The sequence below is a fragment of the Lutzomyia longipalpis genome, chromosome 3 (genome assembly GCF_024334085.1).
Source record: "Lutzomyia longipalpis isolate SR_M1_2022 chromosome 3, ASM2433408v1".
Taxonomy (NCBI): domain Eukaryota; kingdom Metazoa; phylum Arthropoda; class Insecta; order Diptera; family Psychodidae; genus Lutzomyia; species Lutzomyia longipalpis.
Window position 1 is genome coordinate 3,022,586 of NC_074709.1, and position 18,214 is coordinate 3,040,799.

The window sequence follows — 18,214 nt, forward strand, 5'->3', positions numbered from 1 at the left end:
GTGTTCAAGCAGGGGGTTGTATAGAAATGTATTCTACATCACTCAAGTGTTGCATATATTGCATTCAATTCATATAATACAAAATAAGCATAAATGCTCAACTTTCTTAACTTCATAAAATTCATAAATAAACAGACATTTTACACACTGTCAGTATTTAATTGAAATCTTTTGTAAATTCAATGATAACACTCACGCTTCTCTCCATTTTAGTCCATTTCTAATGACACACTCTCTCCATATATAATGAAAGTTATATACCTACCATTTGTATTTTCTTTCTCAACAATCCTTACTTCAAATCATCCATACAGAGACTATATACGCAAAATGAGTCTAGAAAGTTTCCTTGTAAAATGCATTTCTTTGATTGAACAAGAAGGTGAATCTCTCACCTTTCGTAATGTCGCGCGTCTGAGTGTCTGCAGAGATGTGAAAAAAAAGATGATGCCACCTAAAATGAGATGACCATCGGTTGCGTTCCAAATGTGGGTAAAATGTATAAGAAAATCGTTGCAATGCAATGTCAATGTCGCTCACGGCAAATGCATTGAGTATTACCGCCCAAGAAGTTGCTCCTCATGCGATATGTGTGCGCACAGATTAGGTGCGAATAAATGTGGCGGAGGGGAGATATTGTGCAAGTTCCGGTTGTTTATTTTCACAAGATGACATTCACTTGGCCACTTACTAATTTACAATAGCGCGTGTGCTTTTGGCTTGAGTGAATAAAGGTAGTTCTTTTACGTAACACCCACCCATGAGTCAGCCCATCAAATGTCTCACCTGTGAGTTTTTTTTCTCCTTCCACAGTGAATTGGAGCTCTTTGCATCCAAAGTTGATATCTTTTTTTTTTAGTGCACCACATTTGGCTGTGACAATGAACTCCCCGCGTGTTGTGTGACCTTCACGGTCATTTGTATAGTGAAATTAATTGTGTCCAAGTATCGCGATTTGTATGGTGTGAACAATTTATATGACTAGTTTTAAATTTGCATTTCTCGATGCCATCTTCACATTGCGAAATGCAATTTTGTCATCGTCACCTTCAAAATGGCTATGTTGGTGCCACGACCACCTCTCAGCAGTATTCTACATTTTTTTTTCCTCCACCATCGACATACAGATGGCTAAAAAAAGCATTGGGATTTTATCAATATATAATTTTATTGAAAAATATTCTATACATTATGTGTACACACAGTAATGTTTGTCCCAAATCAACGTGAATTTACAAATGAAAATTTTCAGTTTGATGACTGGAATTTTTCATGGCAATGAAGGTGGATGAGATGTACTTTTTTTTAAAAAAAATTATTTCCAACAAAACTGCTAAAAATAAACAGGCGATCATTTATCACAATTTAATGCAACAACACCTCTGATTCTCTCTCCGCAGAGGTGTTCAATCTGATTATATTAATCGCATTTTTTGGTACTCACAGTGAGATCTCGCTGCACTTGCTTAAAGTGGGGCAATTGATCTAAAATATTCAAATAAAGCTGCTGATGGAAGCTTTGATCAAGCAGAGATTTTTGAAGCTTTGAAAATTAATCTCTTTTTGTGGGAAATGGGTTGATAACAAAAACATCTTCTAGTTTTTTTTTCATTCTAAAATTATTCTTAATTCTTTTGAAGATTTAAGAAAATTCCGTACTTTAAATTAACTAAAAGAAAATCGTTTTTCCTAAAATTTCGAAACTTTTTAGTTGATATAAAAAATCACAAAAAGGATATAAAAGGAAAATTAAGATAAAAAAATTTATTAATTAATATGACACCCGTTACATTCCAAAAAAAATGTCTCGTCAGGCGTCAAGGGAAAATCTCTAATATTGATTTAAAGTGAAAAATAAAAATCTACTGAAGCTCCAATAATTTAGGAATATTAACCATTGATTTTTTACCTTATAGGTTATTTAATTCATCATTCGAAACACCTCTATAACAAACAATTAATAACATCGTGTGCGGCTTTAGGCAATTAATCTCGATTTAGGTCAATTTAAAGTCCCTTTGTTAAAATTTAAGCTCGTCTTGCGTGTGGCCCAAGGAGAAAAGAAAAATATATTTCTTCGTTTTCAGTCAGCTGTATGGTGCAATATCAATTGTTAACCATTTTAGTGCGTATTTTTTTGTTGTAACGTACAACCTGCTCACTTTATTGACACTCATTTAATTCAATAATTGGCAATTGATCAAAGGCTCTTAAGTGTGCTCACTGAAGACATCATGGGAACTTTATGGTGGATTTCTTGTTTTTTTTTTTTGAATCTCAATCTTTTCATGTCTTAAGGTCAGTCGGGCGCATCCATAGTGCTTAAAAAAATACATGCTGTAGGTCTTTCGGCGATGTATAAATGTACAAAACTGGAATCCCCAATAAAACACTCTCACCTTCATTTTAGCATACATATAACATATATGAGAAAACAAATAAAGACGCCAAAAGGTGCATAGAGAAGATGTACCTACATGAAGTGAAGAAAAAATGTACATACCTTACAATTAAAATGAAGAAAACAAAGCGTATTGATGTTAGAGCTCTTCTCCAATATTAACTACCTACTTGCTCATTTTTGTGCGTTTTATGTGCATATATATTTTTTCTTATACAAGTTGTGAATCACATTTCTTGCACACATGATTTTTCTTTTTCTTTTTTTTCCAACTATTCAGCTTGTGCTTAATTGCCGATGGAATTGGAAAAAGACTTAACATTGTGAATAGATTTGGTTGGAAAAATCTCTTGTGTGTAAAAGATATCCAATTGTAGTGTGGAATTACATAAATTCCCCCTCATATCATACCGGCAGATGGATGTTGAAGTGTGGATTTATGACTTTCCACACCGTTAAAAATTACGTACACCTTTTCACTTGTGCGTTTGCCGCCTATTTTGAGATCTTTAGCACATTCAATGTAATAAAGTTATGTTCTATTAATTCTTTAAGAGGTGGAGGGGGGGGGATAAATTGATAAAAGAAAATTTCTCAATTTGTTAAAAATCAGATTTTTTTGATAAAATCATTGCAATTGCATCAAATTGAAATTATTTGACTTCTTTCATTCGCAATTAGTTCTCTTAGGAAAAATCTCAAATAAATTACTTTGTTCTTATAAATCCATGATGAAAAGCAATCTCTTTTTTTACCATTCATTAAACTGTGATTTATTGTTCAAACCTTTGTGGTTTAATTTGTGCAATCCTCCTTTTAGATTCTCTATGAGGCACAAAAAAGAAACTCATATAATTTCCTAAGATCACTTTGAAAGCAATCCAAAGAGAGGAAAAACGAACGACAAAAGCAATTTTCTCTCACAGAAATATTGCCCAAGAAATGTATCTCTTTTCCACTTTATTGTTAAGTAATTTATATCGGAAACTTACATCGTGAACGGAAGTTCCACACAGTATATTGTATGTTGTCAATAAGAGCCAATAAAAGATTACAAGCTACTTTATGCGAGGGGGTGGGGAGGTAGATAATGGGAGATTCACCTCAATTTTGGAGGTAAAAATCATTATGAGACATTATGGGTTTATCAATTAACTGAGCACGAGCATAATGTTGTCGACGGTATGGGCGGTCAAGATGATATTGTGCAAATTGTAGCTGTGATGGGTGAAGATAATTCAATTGGCATTTCCATGCCACAGAGACATCGCAGGCCTTGATAGTCATTTTGGATTGATTGTTGGTCTCCGATTAGTGACTTTGGCGTGACGCCAAGATTATGAAAAATTCAACACAATTATCTCTTTTTTTCATCTTCTTCTTTTAAATCATCTTTTGAACAGACACACAAAAAAATATTTATAAGAATTTTTCATCAAATTGATATTGCATAACAATGTGAGAAAATGTGGTGAGGATATGGCGAAAAAAAAGCACACATTATGCTAAAAGAAACGGTCAAGAGGCGCCAAAAAATTTATCTTGAAACTCGTCCGGTCTTCCGAGGTTGACCTTAACTGTCGCATCGTACAACTTTCCATTGACGGTCGGACCCCATAGGCCCCCAATGAAAAATATCGGACATCATGCATGCAAAAATAAGTGAGAGAACCCATTCTTCAGGCGTTACAGGAGAACGTTAAAAATTGCGAGAAGTACACTTTGAGGAAAGGTTTTGCACAAAAATTTGCATTAATCGGAATAATTTCGTAAAGTTTATTTATTTCTTTAAAAGCTTTCTTAATGGGGGGCGTGAATATTTAATTTTTAAATCCGTAAAAATGAAGGAGTTTTTAACCATTTTATTTATATTTTTTTTTAAAGAAAAGCTTAAAAAATACAAAAACCTGAAACGAAAGCGTTAAGAAGATAAAGTTTTAATTATTCGTAAAATTATTGCTAAGAATAAAGCCAAAAGTGCCTTATTTCGTGAATTATAATTCTCATTTCTCTGTTTAGCAATTTCTTTTAACTACCTGGCGCCTCCATCAAATATACATAAAATTGATTTAAAATTATATATATTTTTTTTAAATATATTTTTTGCATATTCATTGGTTTATTATTCCTACATAAATGTATATTTAATTGATGTTGACAAAATTTTCAACCTTTTTGTAAAACCAATTATTTAAATTTTTCTCAGTGTACCAAGAGATCGGTAATGGTTCAATGTGAACCATGTTCTCCTCAGTTTTCTCACCTTTTCGCGATACATATATTCGAAATTGGGTGATTTTCTCAGGTGATTAACGTTCTTTTTGTGTAAATGATAACCGTAAATTAAATAAATGTTTTTTTGGAGTGACAAGTTCCCAATTTGCTACAATTTTCTTTTCTTATTTTACCAAGAAACGGTATTGTAATAAATAAATTTTCCTGTGTTTCTGAGCACAATTTAATGCCTTCCATTTAATTGAGGACGAAGAGGAATTGTGACACAATTACTTGTCAGGTGAGGAAAGCAAAATCTGAACGACCTTTAAAGGACGAACACCTGACCTGGGGCTTGTTTTATTGTGCAAAAAAGTCGATGGCATGAACAAGATAAATATTGTCATTACTTACATACATAATAACAAGATTTCATCGTACCAAGAGAGTTTATTGCTTCATGTTAATGCAATTTTGGCATCACAACAAGCTAACAAAGGGATTGTCACACAGATTTTGAGAGCTTTTTCTCTTCATGATCGCGCCTGCAATTTATAGGATGTATAATACTTATTATATAAATTCTACCGGAAGACATAAACCGGGAATCAAAAGAATTCACCGCAAATTATCTCCAATTGACTCTTCTTACATCGTTGACTTCTTTTTTTCTAAAGCAATAAATCTCTGAGGAATTCCCTAAGAGAGTCATCGTTAAACGTGTGATGATTGTGACATGACCTTTACTCAATCACACGATTAATTTTTCAGCACGCCCGCCACCCACAATCATAGTTAAGATGAAGAAATTTTTCCATATGATTTCCAATTGGATTTCCATGGAGTCGCAAAGTTATACCTACTCGCAGGAATGACGAGATGTATTGTGAAAGAGCATTTCCCCATACAAGCACCAATTACGGTAGTTTGCAAATTTTGGAAGCATTTGATCATCACGTTTGCCAATTTCATTATTACCCTTGGCGTTTTCAAAAGGGGTTTATCAGAATTTTAAATTAAGTACTAAATTATCTTTTTATTATGAAGAATATTGTTTTAAGAAAGGAGTTTATTCGTTCATGTAAGGGGAGAACATTTCTTTTGAGTAAATAATCGGAAATAATTTTATTGTGAATCTAAAATGAATAAAAACTACCACAGGAATTTTAAAAAATGTTCCAGCTATGAAAATCCGATAAAAATTTTCTCTAAAATGCAATCAATGACGTCATCATTAGGTTAAAAACTATATCGACGAAGCATTAGCATAAATCCTTTTTTATTGAAAGACCAAAAAAACACAAAAATGACGTCATTTTTTGCATTTTTAGGTTATCCTGTGCTGGTTTATCAGTAAATAAATGGAAGTCTCTGTTGGTTTTTTTTTTAAATTGTTTATGATTTTCTACAAAATTACGCTTGTCCTGAATATTTCCTCGAGTGAGGGTTTTCCCATTCAAAAACGAATAAACTCCTTTCGTAAGAGAATATTCTTCTAAATCAATGAAACTCACAGACTTAAACCCAAAATTTAAAATAAAATATAGTCAAAAATTCCAATATTTTTAGAGCTTTTAGAGCTACGTGACTCACGAAATGGGAATTTTTCGTGTAACCCCCTTTAGTTTGTGCGCGTGGTGAATTTTAAGATGAAAGATTTTGTAAGATAACGCACCACGCCTGACAAGGTGCATTGATGAATACCGCAGCAAAATGCGAATTTTCTTCGTGTCTTATTTATTCTTTCCTTTCGTTGAGTATTGTTGCAATTTCGAAAAGTCAAGTGATCCCACATAATGCGGGAGAAAGTTCATTTGGAGTGTCGATGGGGTCAAATGATGGTGTGCGGGTACTTGAGGCTTTTTAAATGAAAATCTCTCTCAATTCCGCCAAATCGGTCGTGCCAAAAGGGGAGTTTTGTCACAAAACGCAACACTCTGCAATCCAATCGTGCCTCGCATGGAAGATGAGTTATAAAGCTTAGAGACTAATTGTTGAGGTCACTCTTCAACCTAATAACTGAAGTGGATGGGTATGGATGACGTGAAAAAAAGTCCACCAGTTATTAGCCCATGAAATTTCGCAATTTTTATCCACGCCGGTTGAGGCATCTTTCATGCTTCAACATACAATATGTCTGACTTGAAGCACTTTGCTGCCATTTGCGAGACGATGCGCCTCCATCGTTGTAATTCACATTATATCGGTGAAAAAAGAAACGATTTTTCTTCCATGTTCTTCAAAAGCATATTTTGTCTTGTAATGGAAAATATATTGCTCAATGAACTTTAAAGCTTTAAAGCGCGGCACGAGAAAATTTTCCCTCCAAAAGGGACTCATCGCGGTTGATCTTTCTCAACTGTCTACCTGCACCCCATATCGTGGTGTACAATCGGTGATTTAATTAAAACCCGCACACCCAGCTATTTGCACCTCGTGCCATCTGTGTGCGGTGATGGCTCTTGTTGTAATATGTGGCTTCAGCCATGGGAGATGGTTATCAAGTGAAAACGGAAGATCAAATCAAAATTTTGTCAGGGAGCACCACGTCTGCCCCTTGGGCATGTAATCTTTCAATCTGCGCAGCATTAGACATACAATCGATTATCTAATATCACACAATGTGCATACATTTTGACGCTCAGTGATGATTATTACCGGCAGCTCATGTTAAAAATATTAATCGCCACATATGATCATCATAGACGCTCATAATCACATCATAGCTCTATCTAATGGATATATGAAACCTTACACAATGTGTTCCATTGAGACACACCGGGCTGGATGCTCTTTCAGCGAGCCTCTAAAGGCCTCAAAAGATGAATTTGTTTGATGCATTTCTTCAAGAGAGATTTTGTAATTCATGCAATATCGCATAAAGCGATCATAAAGCATCAAAAAGGGATTTTTTTTCTTAATTTCTTCTATCTTTAACTTTTTTTCTTAGTGGAGAGACACAGGGGCTCAAAACGTCAGACAAGGATTTCAAAAAAAAGATCAAAATATCAAAAGTTGGGGTAGAAAATTTCTTATAAAAATAACCCATGACACTTACGGGTAACTGGGGCAAAATGGTGAAAGTGCATGGGTTTGAAAATGGCCTGAAAATGCATTTTCCCGTTAAGTTAGAGGGAAATCGTCTAAAACAAAGTTGTAGTTGAAATATAAGATAGTTGTCATGGGAAAACTCAAATATTTCCACAGAACTCAGGAAAAATTATCTCCCAAAAATTCACCATTTTACCCCAGGTTCCCTTATTGTTGTGCCTCACTGGAAAATATGATATTTTAGGGTGTTTTTTTTTCTAATTCCTTGATTGATTGTTTTCAGCATCTGCTTCTCTTATAATTTCTTGGTTAATTCAGTTCTGCGGAATTTACCTAATTAATTGACCATCGGAATCATCCTTTAATACGCTTAAAACATCTCAATTAAGTCCCCAAGTACCAGGAAGAACTGCAATAAATAGCTCTTCATTTACGATTAAATATTTTATTGCACATTTTGTAGGTATATTTATAATGATTGATTGCAATAAAAGTTCATGTGTTAAAAATTATATGTTTATTGTAAAATTAAATTTCTTTAATGACTCCTTTGTCTCTGTTATTACATGTCCCTTAATGACTGCATTGTGTGTACGTGAAGGGCTGTAAATGCACTTAAAGGAGAACATGCAAGTTCTTACATAAAATATAATGTTCTTTCATGGCTTTAAAATTGTATTTTGTATATTAAATTAAATTGTGTTTCACTTTACCAAGAAAATATTAATACATACATTAACAACAATTTTCCCCGAAAGATTCACCGCGCACTAAATGGTGGTATGATACCTATACACACACGTGAATATTAATTTATTTTAATGAATGAACACGAAGTGTAATAAAATTACGTGTGCAAATGCGGTCTTTTGTGATATAATACTTGCTTTTAGGAATATTGACCTCAGAAGAAGCGGTGTACTAATTAAATTGTTGTCTTACAAATTCAACCCATTAAGTTGTGTTGATGAGACTTATGGTAAATTAATTGAATTAATTAATTTCTGATGGCGGGAATTTTGAGTTTTTTTCTTAAATTTTTAAATTCAATTTGAATGCGATACAATGACCAATTCAAAGGTCTTGAACTTTCCTCGATCTTTTATGATTCCTTCAAGGAAATAAAGTTTTACAAGAAAAATGTGATTGAGCTTTCAGTCTGAGAGTGTAATTAATCACAACAAGAGAGAACCAAAAAGTAATTTTGCATTTGAAAAATTTCACTTTTTCCTCACAAATTGATCTAGTTTATTTTTTTTCGTTGTTGTAAGGAAATATTGAAGAGCTTTTTGTGTCGTATTCACTCGACAAGTTGATTACCATCCATTGAAATAGATGTTGTGTCTATTTAGATTAATTTTCACCTGTTTAGTGCATAATGTATAGTTAATCTATTGATGTGAACTGAAGCGTTCTCCTTTTCAAAGCTTTCCACACATTTTAATAATATAAACATTTTCAGGAAATGATTCTCACAGCATGAGAAAATTTGTAATTAACTTGTATGGCAAATTGAAAATTTTATATGACAACATTTTGCATGCATTATGACGTGAATTTTGCCCTCAATGGACACTGCAAGATGATGCAGCAAGAATATAATATATCTATGGGCGTCTTTTGCAATTTATTATCATATGCAATCTTCTCTTTTATATATTTCTCCTGCAAAAGGGCCTCAATTTTTGCACACTGCGCATCATCGATGATCTTTACACGGGAGAATGATATTTAGTACCAACCAATATTAATTGAAAGTCAATGTATTAATACACAATGTTGCATAATGTCTGTCTGTGTCTCACGTGGATGGATTTTTCGTGCCAGAATGTCCAAAACACCACACCCAATGGAGACTCAGTGTCTTGTTTGGGTGAGAAATATTTTTTTTTTGCTTCTTCTGGCATCTTATGGTGCCTTCCATGCGAAACACCATAAACTTTCCAATATGGAGACACCAGGCAAGAATGATAATTTATTTTTATAAAATGGCAAATATTTAGAGAAAAAGGTGCTTTCTTTCGTCCACTTATAAAATATGTTGTTAATTGTTGACGCAGTTTCAGTGTTGTGTGGACAAAGAGAAAGATCACGCAATATTCGCGCACACCAGGGCACACACCTTCTTAATATATTGAAACAAAAATTCCAGTTTAACTTTTAAATGTTTGCAATTTTTTTGAAAAAAAAAAGAAATATTCTACAATGATTTTTTTGTTGAAAATAATTAGATATTTTTTAATTGTTTAGAAACTTGAAGAATTAGCCTTATTTTGCGGTTTAATTGAAGAAATTGTTGCCTATTTAACATTAAAGAAAAAGTTTTCTAATACTCTCTGTATTTTAAATTCTCCTCTTTAAAGATTTTTAGAAAAACAAAAAAATTCAATAAAAAAAAGTTTCGGAAACTGCTTTACTCAATACTCTAAATCACAAAACTGCCGACATTATGATCTTTCATGATTATTTTAAACATTAACATAATAAACAAAAATAATGATTGATGCGTGAATTGGTTTATCAAACAAATCCATTAAAATAAACTTCATTTTACTCTCCAAATGTTTAGAGAGGAGACATAATCCATAAATGGGTGGGTATTTTATGTGCAATTTTCATATTATTATGATTCAGCGCATAAGATGGAAAATGAGGGCCCGTATAAGTACTTATAATTGAGATTGTTGCGTGAATTTATTTGCAAAAGAAAAGTATGTGTGGAAAATATGGAAGGAAAGATCTATTGCAATCGATTCGCAATGCAAATGTTGGCACAAAATGCAATCGGAAGCGATAAATTTTGCATGATGTCTTCTTTGCTGTTCATACAGAGAAGAAGCTGCCAAGTAGGAAGTTTCATGTTGGGGAGATCTTCCGCAAGATTCAAAACGCATGCGAGTGTACCTCATTTGCTGTGAACATCAAATCCCATTTAGATGTGTGGTGCAGGTGGAGGAGAAATCCATATTTAGCCATCAATGTGCCGTGTCAAGAATTGTGAGAGAAATTGTTTGCTACCATGATCCATGCTTTTGTGGATCCATAGGGAGGGATTTTTTTGTCGCCGCCAGAAGTGCCCAATTGCATAAGATTTTACCAATTGATTGCCGCTGACTCGTGAAATGATTCAGCATCATCAGCTTTTTCTTCACCATCTTGGGCTCGTTTTTTTCTTCTTCTTCGTCATGTTTGTCTTCAACAAACAGTTCAGTGGGTTTTTTTTGCTCTGTGCTTCATCTGCACCATGCAGCGAAGCATTGGTCTACCTTCCATATTTTGAACTCATATACAAAGAGTGGACTATGGGTACCACAGAGATGGTATCACGGTACTATTATTGTATTAAGTAGATTGAAGATTAAGGTAAAGCTCAAATGGTCAGTAAGGGTAGCCGAAGAACAAATATGTCACAAATAAAAAACTTTTAAAAAAATCTTGTGTGTCACATTTTTGTCTTTTCTTACCCAAATCGAATTAGAAATATGAAAGCGCTTGAAAAGACTGTAAAATTGGGCCCAATTTGAGTAAAAAACTTTAAGCTCTAAAAAAAAAGAATTCTGGTTTTATTCCATTTAATTTTTTTTTTAATTATTGTTTATTTTACTTTTCTTATAATTTTGAACCCTTTGAATTTATAAATTGAATTAAATTATACCGAAAAAAAATATTTAAAAAAAAATCTCTCATCTAGACTGATAACAACTCTTCTATAATAATATAAAATAAGTGTCACCGGTATCACCTTAAAGCAGCACATCATTTTAGCTGTGATTCTTTCGAAGAAAAGAATAGCACAGCTTCTGTGTACCACCTAAAATGCAATGTTGTCCGATCGGGCTCAAACTTGGTATGAGCACGAATTAGAGTCCCCACATTCCAAAAAACGTATGCTCCAAAAAACTTTTCCGGCCGGCCGTCCGTCCGGCCGTCCGGCCGTCCGTCCGTCCGTGGTATAAAGCTTAATTGCGAGAGAACGGTAATAGATAGAGACTTGCGGTAAACGGCAAAGTTTAAATATCGACCGGAAGACATCTTATTATGAGGTCAAATCCACCCCCCCACCCCCGCGTCCGCCATTTTGGAACACCCCTAAATTTTGTTTTCGCTATATCTCAGGCCCTATTATAGCTAGAGGTCTGAAATTTTGGTATGTTGTAGGGGCTATCAATACCTTTCCAACGATACCTCATTTTCGAAAATCGGTCAAGCCGTTTAGTCAATATGGCCGCCACAATTTTGCATCGAAAATCGACCATAACTCGAAAACGGCTTGACCGATTTTGATCAACCCGGGCTCCAATGAAAGCTCTCAACAAGCCCTACAACTCTCTAGAACATCCAAAGTTTCAAAAGTGACCACTAGAGGGCCAAAAATTAAAAACAAAAATTTCGATTAGTTTTCGATGAATATCTCGAAAACTAAATCATAAATTTTGATTAAATTTTAGTATGTTATAGTTGAGGTTAAGACCTTTCCAACGATATGTCATTCAAGAAAATCTATCGAGCCGTTCCGGAGATATAGCGCTCTAAAGTTAGTATTAAATATCTCGGGTTCTACTAGTCCGATTTTGATCAACTCAAGCGCAAATGAAAGGTTTTTTAAAACCCTACAAATGTCTAGAACATTGCAACTTCGAGAAATGACCGCAAAAGGCGCTAAAATCAAAAACAAAATTTTCGAAAATTTCGAACCTTAAGTTTTCGAAAACTAGATCATAAATTTTGATTGAACTTCAGTATGTTATAGCTTATATCAAGACCTTTCCAACGATGGGTCATATAAGAAAATCTATCGAACCGTTTAGGAGATATGGACAATTAAAATTTAATATAACATTATGGCTAAGTGAGTTAAGTACATAAGATTATTTAGAAAATATAAATGCAAAGTTGGACAGTAACCCTTTGGCGCTTATATATATATATATATATATATATATATATATATATATATACCTTATATATATAAGGTATATAAATATAAATGCAAATTAAGACAGTAACCTTCTGGCGCCCCGCGAAGCGGGGCGCCTTATATATAACGTATATAAAGTATATAAATATAAATGCAAAGTAAAATATAACGGTAAAATGTATATATAGCTGCAAAGTATAGATAAAGCAGAAAAGGGAATGTACATGGTAAGTTTCACTTACGGGCTGTGATTCTTCCTTCAGAGGCCAAGTTAAATATATGTAAATGCAAAGTCTAATAGATAGCTGCAGAGTATGGATTAATAAGAAAAGGGAATGTACTGGTAAGTTTCACTTACGGGCTGTGATTCTTCCTTCAGTGATCAGTCTAAGTGTGATATTTGATATAAGTTTGGTGGTGCAAACTCTGGGGAAGGATGACTCGCGCCACGAATCACAGCCAATGCGCGAGTTAGCCTTCCCCCAGAGTTTGCACCACCAAACTTATATCAAATATCACACTTAGACTGATCACTGAAGGAAGAATCACAGCCCGTAAGTGAAACTTACCAGTACATTCCCTTTTCTTATTAATCCATACTCTGCAGCTATCTATTAGACTTTGCATTTACATATATTTAACTTGGCCTCTGAAGGAAGAATCACAGCCCGTAAGTGAAACTTACCATGTACATTCCCTTTTCTGCTTTATCTATACTTTGCAGCTATATATACATTTTACCGTTATATTTTACTTTGCATTTATATTTATATACTTTATATACGTTATTTATTTTATTTTTATTAATATTCACCGGTTATAGTTTTTTGCACTGAGAGGAAGAAATGTGACCTAAATGGGACTTTTGCAATAATTCACATTTAACATGATCTCCCATCGTACCAAGCGCATGTTACATATTGCCCACGCATTGCCACACGTTCATTGCGCGTAATTAGCGGCTCCCAATGAATCGCACAGTAGGTGGCTCAATGGAGATACAACCCGTGGTATGGGGCTAATTTGTAGAGTCATTGGGAGGAGATCACATTAAGGTGGTGATGCGTGAGAAATTAATTTTCACACGCACTTGGCACGAACCAAAAAACATAAAAAGCTGAGGAGACTCAAAAGGGCAGGCAAAATAGCTATGTAGGTATAGTGCTGCCATATATATTTAATGTTTTTTCATTCATTCATTGTGCTAAAAATGCGTGCAAAAAGAGGAGTAAGATTGCGTGCGTATTGAATGCACATAATATGAGAATTATAGACTTTAGTTGCAAAATTCATCGAATTTATCTGAGAATTTTGGGAAAATTCTGAGGAAAGCTTTTTAGAGCTTTCATCTCAATTTTGCCTGTGAGATTGATCGTGCACGTACCGGCTCTATATATTATTTTGCCTCTGAATGGAAATCCAGTATTTTTTACATGAGGTAGAGATCACTCAATGGACGTTGCGCAATGCACTGTCGTGAGACCACTGCTGATGCGACAAGAAAGCTCGAGCGCGCGACTTTGAGGCATTTAAATTGGGTCACCCGGTGTGTCTGAGAAAATCAGCCAGAGGCAATGGAAACTCCCCATAAAGCAAATCTAATGTGATGGCATTTAATAATAATTCCTCATTTGCAGCCCTCGACCCGGCCTGAGTCAGACTTTACGTTGGATTTGCCGCGAGCGCAGCAACTGGAGCGGAAGCTGAAGGAGCAAAAGCGCTTCCGGAGTCGCTGCAAAATTTTCGCCTTCATCTTAAGCTTCTTCTTCTTCCTTGTGACTGTGATGGTGGTTAGTTTGGTGCTGACCAGGGGTAAAAGGATGTTTGGTAGTATGCTGTGACAGTTAGCGTCTCTATGAATTATTTATATGTTGAAAAGAAAAAAAATATTATGAAAAATTCCCTTCCATTAATGGAAATGCGTGGTGCTCTTCTGGAAGACAATCTTACAAATTTTTCTCTTGACATTGGCCCTGCATTTCGTGACGATGCGCTTACGCAGACACAGGGCCAATGTTGACGCTCCGTAGATTGTTATTCTCTTTATTTTTTTTTTAATTTTAAATGGGATATATTTACAATGTGTATCTTCGGAATGACTTTAAATGAAAAACTATTTATAAAAGAAATTATGTTTAAATGTGTCATAATAAAACAAAGAGAGAAATTTATTTATTCGATTTTTTTTTAATTGTTTTATTTCTGAATCTATTCTCTACATTAATCTGTACATTTTATATGTTTCAGTGTTATATGTTCCAGCCTCAGCTGTTTTTTTTCTTTTATTAATCCGATTTACCTTTGTAATTCTTTGAAATAATTACAGATCTTAAAAATTTTATTAAAAAAAAACTTTTTTAGTTTTTGCAACATTTTATATTTAATATTTATTTTCGCGCATTACTTTCTGTATCCAAGGAACGAATTGAGCAACATTTGTGTAGCCTCCAGGAGCTGTATCACAACCATTGCCATTTGAATATGAAACAAGCCCAATTTGTATGGTTTTCCCATTCATAAGCAGGGTAATAGGTCCTCCGGAATCACCTTCACACGTGGCACCTTTTGGGGTACCAAAGCCTTCAGCACAGAACGACGAATTTGCTATAGTATCACCTGCATACAGTTGCTGACAGGTAGAAAAATCAATAACTTTAAGTTGGGTGTAGCGCAATTCATTTGAAACTGGACCATCATTTTCAATATATCCAAAACCGGAAGCAGTAACTATTTTCCCAACATATGTTGCCTTATCCGTATTAGCTGCAACTAAGGGAATCGGTTTGACATAGGGAGTACTGAAATCAAAGTAAGAATCCACCTTCACAAGCCCAAGATCGTTTTCCAATGTTGTGGGATTGTATTCTGGATGGGGGAAACTATTGGATACCAAAACAATTTTTCGCTGACGTGGTTCATCGATAATAATTAATCCAGCTTGTATTTGAATTGCAAAGATTGTGTCCATCAAACCAGGAGTCGGAGCAGTACAGTGACCAGCAGTTAGCACCCAATTTTTCGCTATGATACTTCCACCACAACGAAGTCTTCTTGCAGTACAATTGTCCGATCCGTAAAAAAGCAAACGAACTTGATAGGGAAATTGTCCCTCACTGGCTATTTCTCCATTAATAATTCTTGTTACAATATCGATGGATTTATTCTCAAAAGTTGCTTCATAAATTTGTTGCATTTCTCGAAAAGGTTTCACATACTGCAAAGAATAACGATCTTTAATGATCTTAAATTCGTAAAAAAAATAATTTTATAAAAAATAAATAGCATAATTTATTCACATTTGCTTCAACTGAATATGTAAACGTGGCCAGAAATACAGCAAAAATTATTTCCAAAAGAATTATTCCTTTCATAGCGACACAGCTACACAATCCACTCGTAATTACAACTCACTGTAGGAAAGAAAACTCACTAAATGTTTGATAAAATTTAGTATTTTTCAACGTTTTATATTATCAAGCACATTTTCCTAAAATCACGAGGAAGTCATAATTTTTCTAGAGCAGTATTGGTAAAAGCAACATCGTGTAAAATAACAACGTAACATTCAAGATTGATAAGGGATTGAAATAGGACACAGGAAGACATATTTTTTTACTTTTATAGCAATTGTAGCAATTACACGATCATGAAAAAGACATACAATTGAAATTGAATTCTATTTATTTTCACGAATGTGGTAGAAGATGAGGGTTGATTTTTCCATTTTTTTTCTTTCGTTGACTGAATTTTTGATTTTCTGCAAACGATCTTTAAAGCATGGTGCATACAGAAAGGAGTTTATTCATTTTAATTTGTGAGATCACAGAGAAATTATAAGTAGAGAACAAGGCCAAAGAATTTAAAGAACATGATTATTATCCCAAATTAGATACAAAGGAATAGAATTTTTATTAGAACAGTTTAGATGATAATTTGATTTTTGCTGGATTTTAATCCTAATATTTATTTTCACGCATTACACTCTGTATCCAAGGAATGAATTGAGCAACATTTGTGTAGCCTCCAGGGGCTGCATCACAACCATCGTTACTTCCATAAGAAACAATACCAATTTGTATGGTTTTCCCATTCATAATTAAGGTAATAGGTCCTCCGGAATCACCAGAACATGTTGCACCTTTTGGATCACCAATGCCATCAGCACAGAACGACGTGTCTGGTAAATCATCACCTGAATACGCAGGCAGGGCCACGCACGTAGCAAAATCCATCACCTGAAGTTGGGTGTAGCGCAATTCATTCGAAACTGGGCCATCATTTTCAATATACCCAAAACCGGAAGCAGTAACTATTTGCCCAACATACGAGGCCTTATCCGTATTAGCAGCAACTAAGGGTACTGGTTTGACATAGGGTGTACTGAAATCGAAGTAAGAATCCATCTTCACAAGCCCAAGATCATTCTCGAGAGTGTTTGGATTGTATTCTGGATGAGGGAAACTATTGGATGCCAGTACAAGTTTCCGCTGACGTGGTTCTTCGGCGATTACTGATCCAGCTTCAACTTCAAAAACAAAGAATGTGTCCAGCAATCCAGGAGTCGGAGCTGTACAGTGACCAGCAGTTAGTACCCAATTCTTCGCTATAATACTTCCACCACAACGAAGTCTTCTCGCAGTACAATTGCTCGATCCGTACATAATAAGACGGACTTGATATGGAAATTGGCCCTCAGTGGCTATTTCTCCATTGATGATTCTTGTAATAACATCATCGGATTTGTTCTTAAGCCCTTCCACATAAACTTGTTGAGTTTCTTGAAAAGGTTTTACAAACTGCAAAGATTAAATGATGATCATTAATTTGAAATTAATAAATTTTAATAAAAAATATAGTAATTCAATCACATTTGGTTCAACTGAATAAGTAAACGTGGCTATAAATATAGCAAAAATTATTTCCCAAAGAATTGTTCCTTTCATAGCGACACAAACGATCCACACGTTATTCCAATTCACTGTAAATTCACTAAATGATTGTTAATTTAGCATTTTCCAACGTTTTATATAGCAGATTCATTTCCCTAAAATCTTGAGGAAGTCATAATTTTTCTAGACAAGTTTTGGTTAAAATAAAAAACATCGCGACATACAACATTGATAAGGGCTTGAAATTTAGGACACAGGAAAACATTTCTCTTAACTTTTATGGCCATTATACGGGCATGGAAAATTTAATATGCAATTGAATCCTATTTATTTTTACGACGGAACAAGATAAGGGTTGATTTTTTTAACGGTCATGTCTGCATTTTTGATTTTTTTGATGATTTAAAAGGTGGTTCATTGAGAAAAGAAGTTTATTCACTTTTGGTAGTTGGAAGAATCGACGTCCAAGAATTTTTCGTCCAATAAGAGGCTTGAATATTTTATTAAAGAAAAGCTAGAAAATGCTTCGTATTCAGCAACCAAGAAATCCTTAAAATTTCAAGAATTTTTTTCTGAAATTTTCACTATTTCAAGAATTCTTGGTCTCTCAATGCGACCCAATAATTTCAAAATTAAATTAAATTAACGTAAAAAATATTCTCCTATCTGTAATTTGACAAAGGAATATTTTAGTCGAAAAATGAGTTAATTACAAAAAAAATCAATGTTAGGGTTTGAATG

General features: G+C 34.2%; 7 protein-coding genes across 15 annotated transcripts in view; 5 read left to right on the forward strand and 2 right to left on the reverse strand.

Annotated features, from left to right (window-relative positions):
* Positions 1–14,753, forward strand: part of LOC129794073 (uncharacterized) — a 31,575-nt gene extending 16,822 nt beyond the window's left edge. For all 5 annotated transcript variants that reach the window (XM_055834672.1, XM_055834673.1, XM_055834676.1 and 2 more), the window contains exon 4: positions 14,222–14,753. In XM_055834672.1, the coding sequence (XP_055690647.1) occupies positions 14,222–14,425 (204 nt within the window). In that variant the 3' untranslated portion in view covers positions 14,426–14,753. The remainder of the gene's footprint in view (positions 1–14,221) is intronic.
* The window catches only part of LOC129794093 (GPI mannosyltransferase 3), a 1,193,052-nt gene that overhangs the window by 853,372 nt on the left and 321,466 nt on the right, over positions 1–18,214 (forward strand). The window lies entirely within an intron of this gene.
* The window catches only part of LOC129794120 (cytoplasmic tRNA 2-thiolation protein 1), a 1,132,104-nt gene that overhangs the window by 792,424 nt on the left and 321,466 nt on the right, over positions 1–18,214 (forward strand). The window lies entirely within an intron of this gene.
* The window catches only part of LOC129794129 (plasma membrane ascorbate-dependent reductase CYBRD1), a 1,128,201-nt gene that overhangs the window by 788,521 nt on the left and 321,466 nt on the right, over positions 1–18,214 (forward strand). The window lies entirely within an intron of this gene.
* Positions 1–18,214, forward strand: part of LOC129794176 (cuticle protein 8-like) — a 500,748-nt gene that overhangs the window by 161,068 nt on the left and 321,466 nt on the right. The window lies entirely within an intron of this gene.
* On the reverse strand, positions 14,752–16,022 carry LOC129794138 (serine protease 3-like). The gene is made up of 2 exons (XM_055834775.1): positions 15,881–16,022; positions 14,752–15,798 (listed from the first exon to the last, which is right to left on the reverse strand). The coding sequence occupies exons 1-2, from the start codon at positions 15,953–15,955 to the stop codon at positions 14,965–14,967; spliced, it is 909 nt and encodes a 302-aa protein (XP_055690750.1). The 5' UTR covers positions 15,956–16,022; the 3' UTR covers positions 14,752–14,964.
* LOC129794301 (chymotrypsinogen A-like) lies at positions 16,541–17,760 on the reverse strand. The gene is made up of 2 exons (XM_055835093.1): positions 17,698–17,760; positions 16,541–17,380 (listed from the first exon to the last, which is right to left on the reverse strand). The coding sequence occupies exons 1-2, from the start codon at positions 17,758–17,760 to the stop codon at positions 16,541–16,543; spliced, it is 903 nt and encodes a 300-aa protein (XP_055691068.1).

Coding starts and splice junctions, on each gene's coding strand:
- LOC129794301 (XM_055835093.1), bottom strand. CDS start 17,760: ATGGCCATAAAAGTTAAGAGAAATGTTTTCCTGTGTCCTAAATTTCAA. Junction 17,381..17,697: donor TTCAAGCCCTTATCAATGTT/GTATGTCGCGAT, acceptor TAATCTTTGCAG/TTTGTAAAACCTTTTCAAGA.
- LOC129794138 (XM_055834775.1), bottom strand. CDS start 15,955: ATGAAAGGAATAATTCTTTTGGAAATAATTTTTGCTGTATTTCTGGCC. Junction 15,799..15,880: donor CATATTCAGTTGAAGCAAAT/GTGAATAAATTA, acceptor TATTCTTTGCAG/TATGTGAAACCTTTTCGAGA.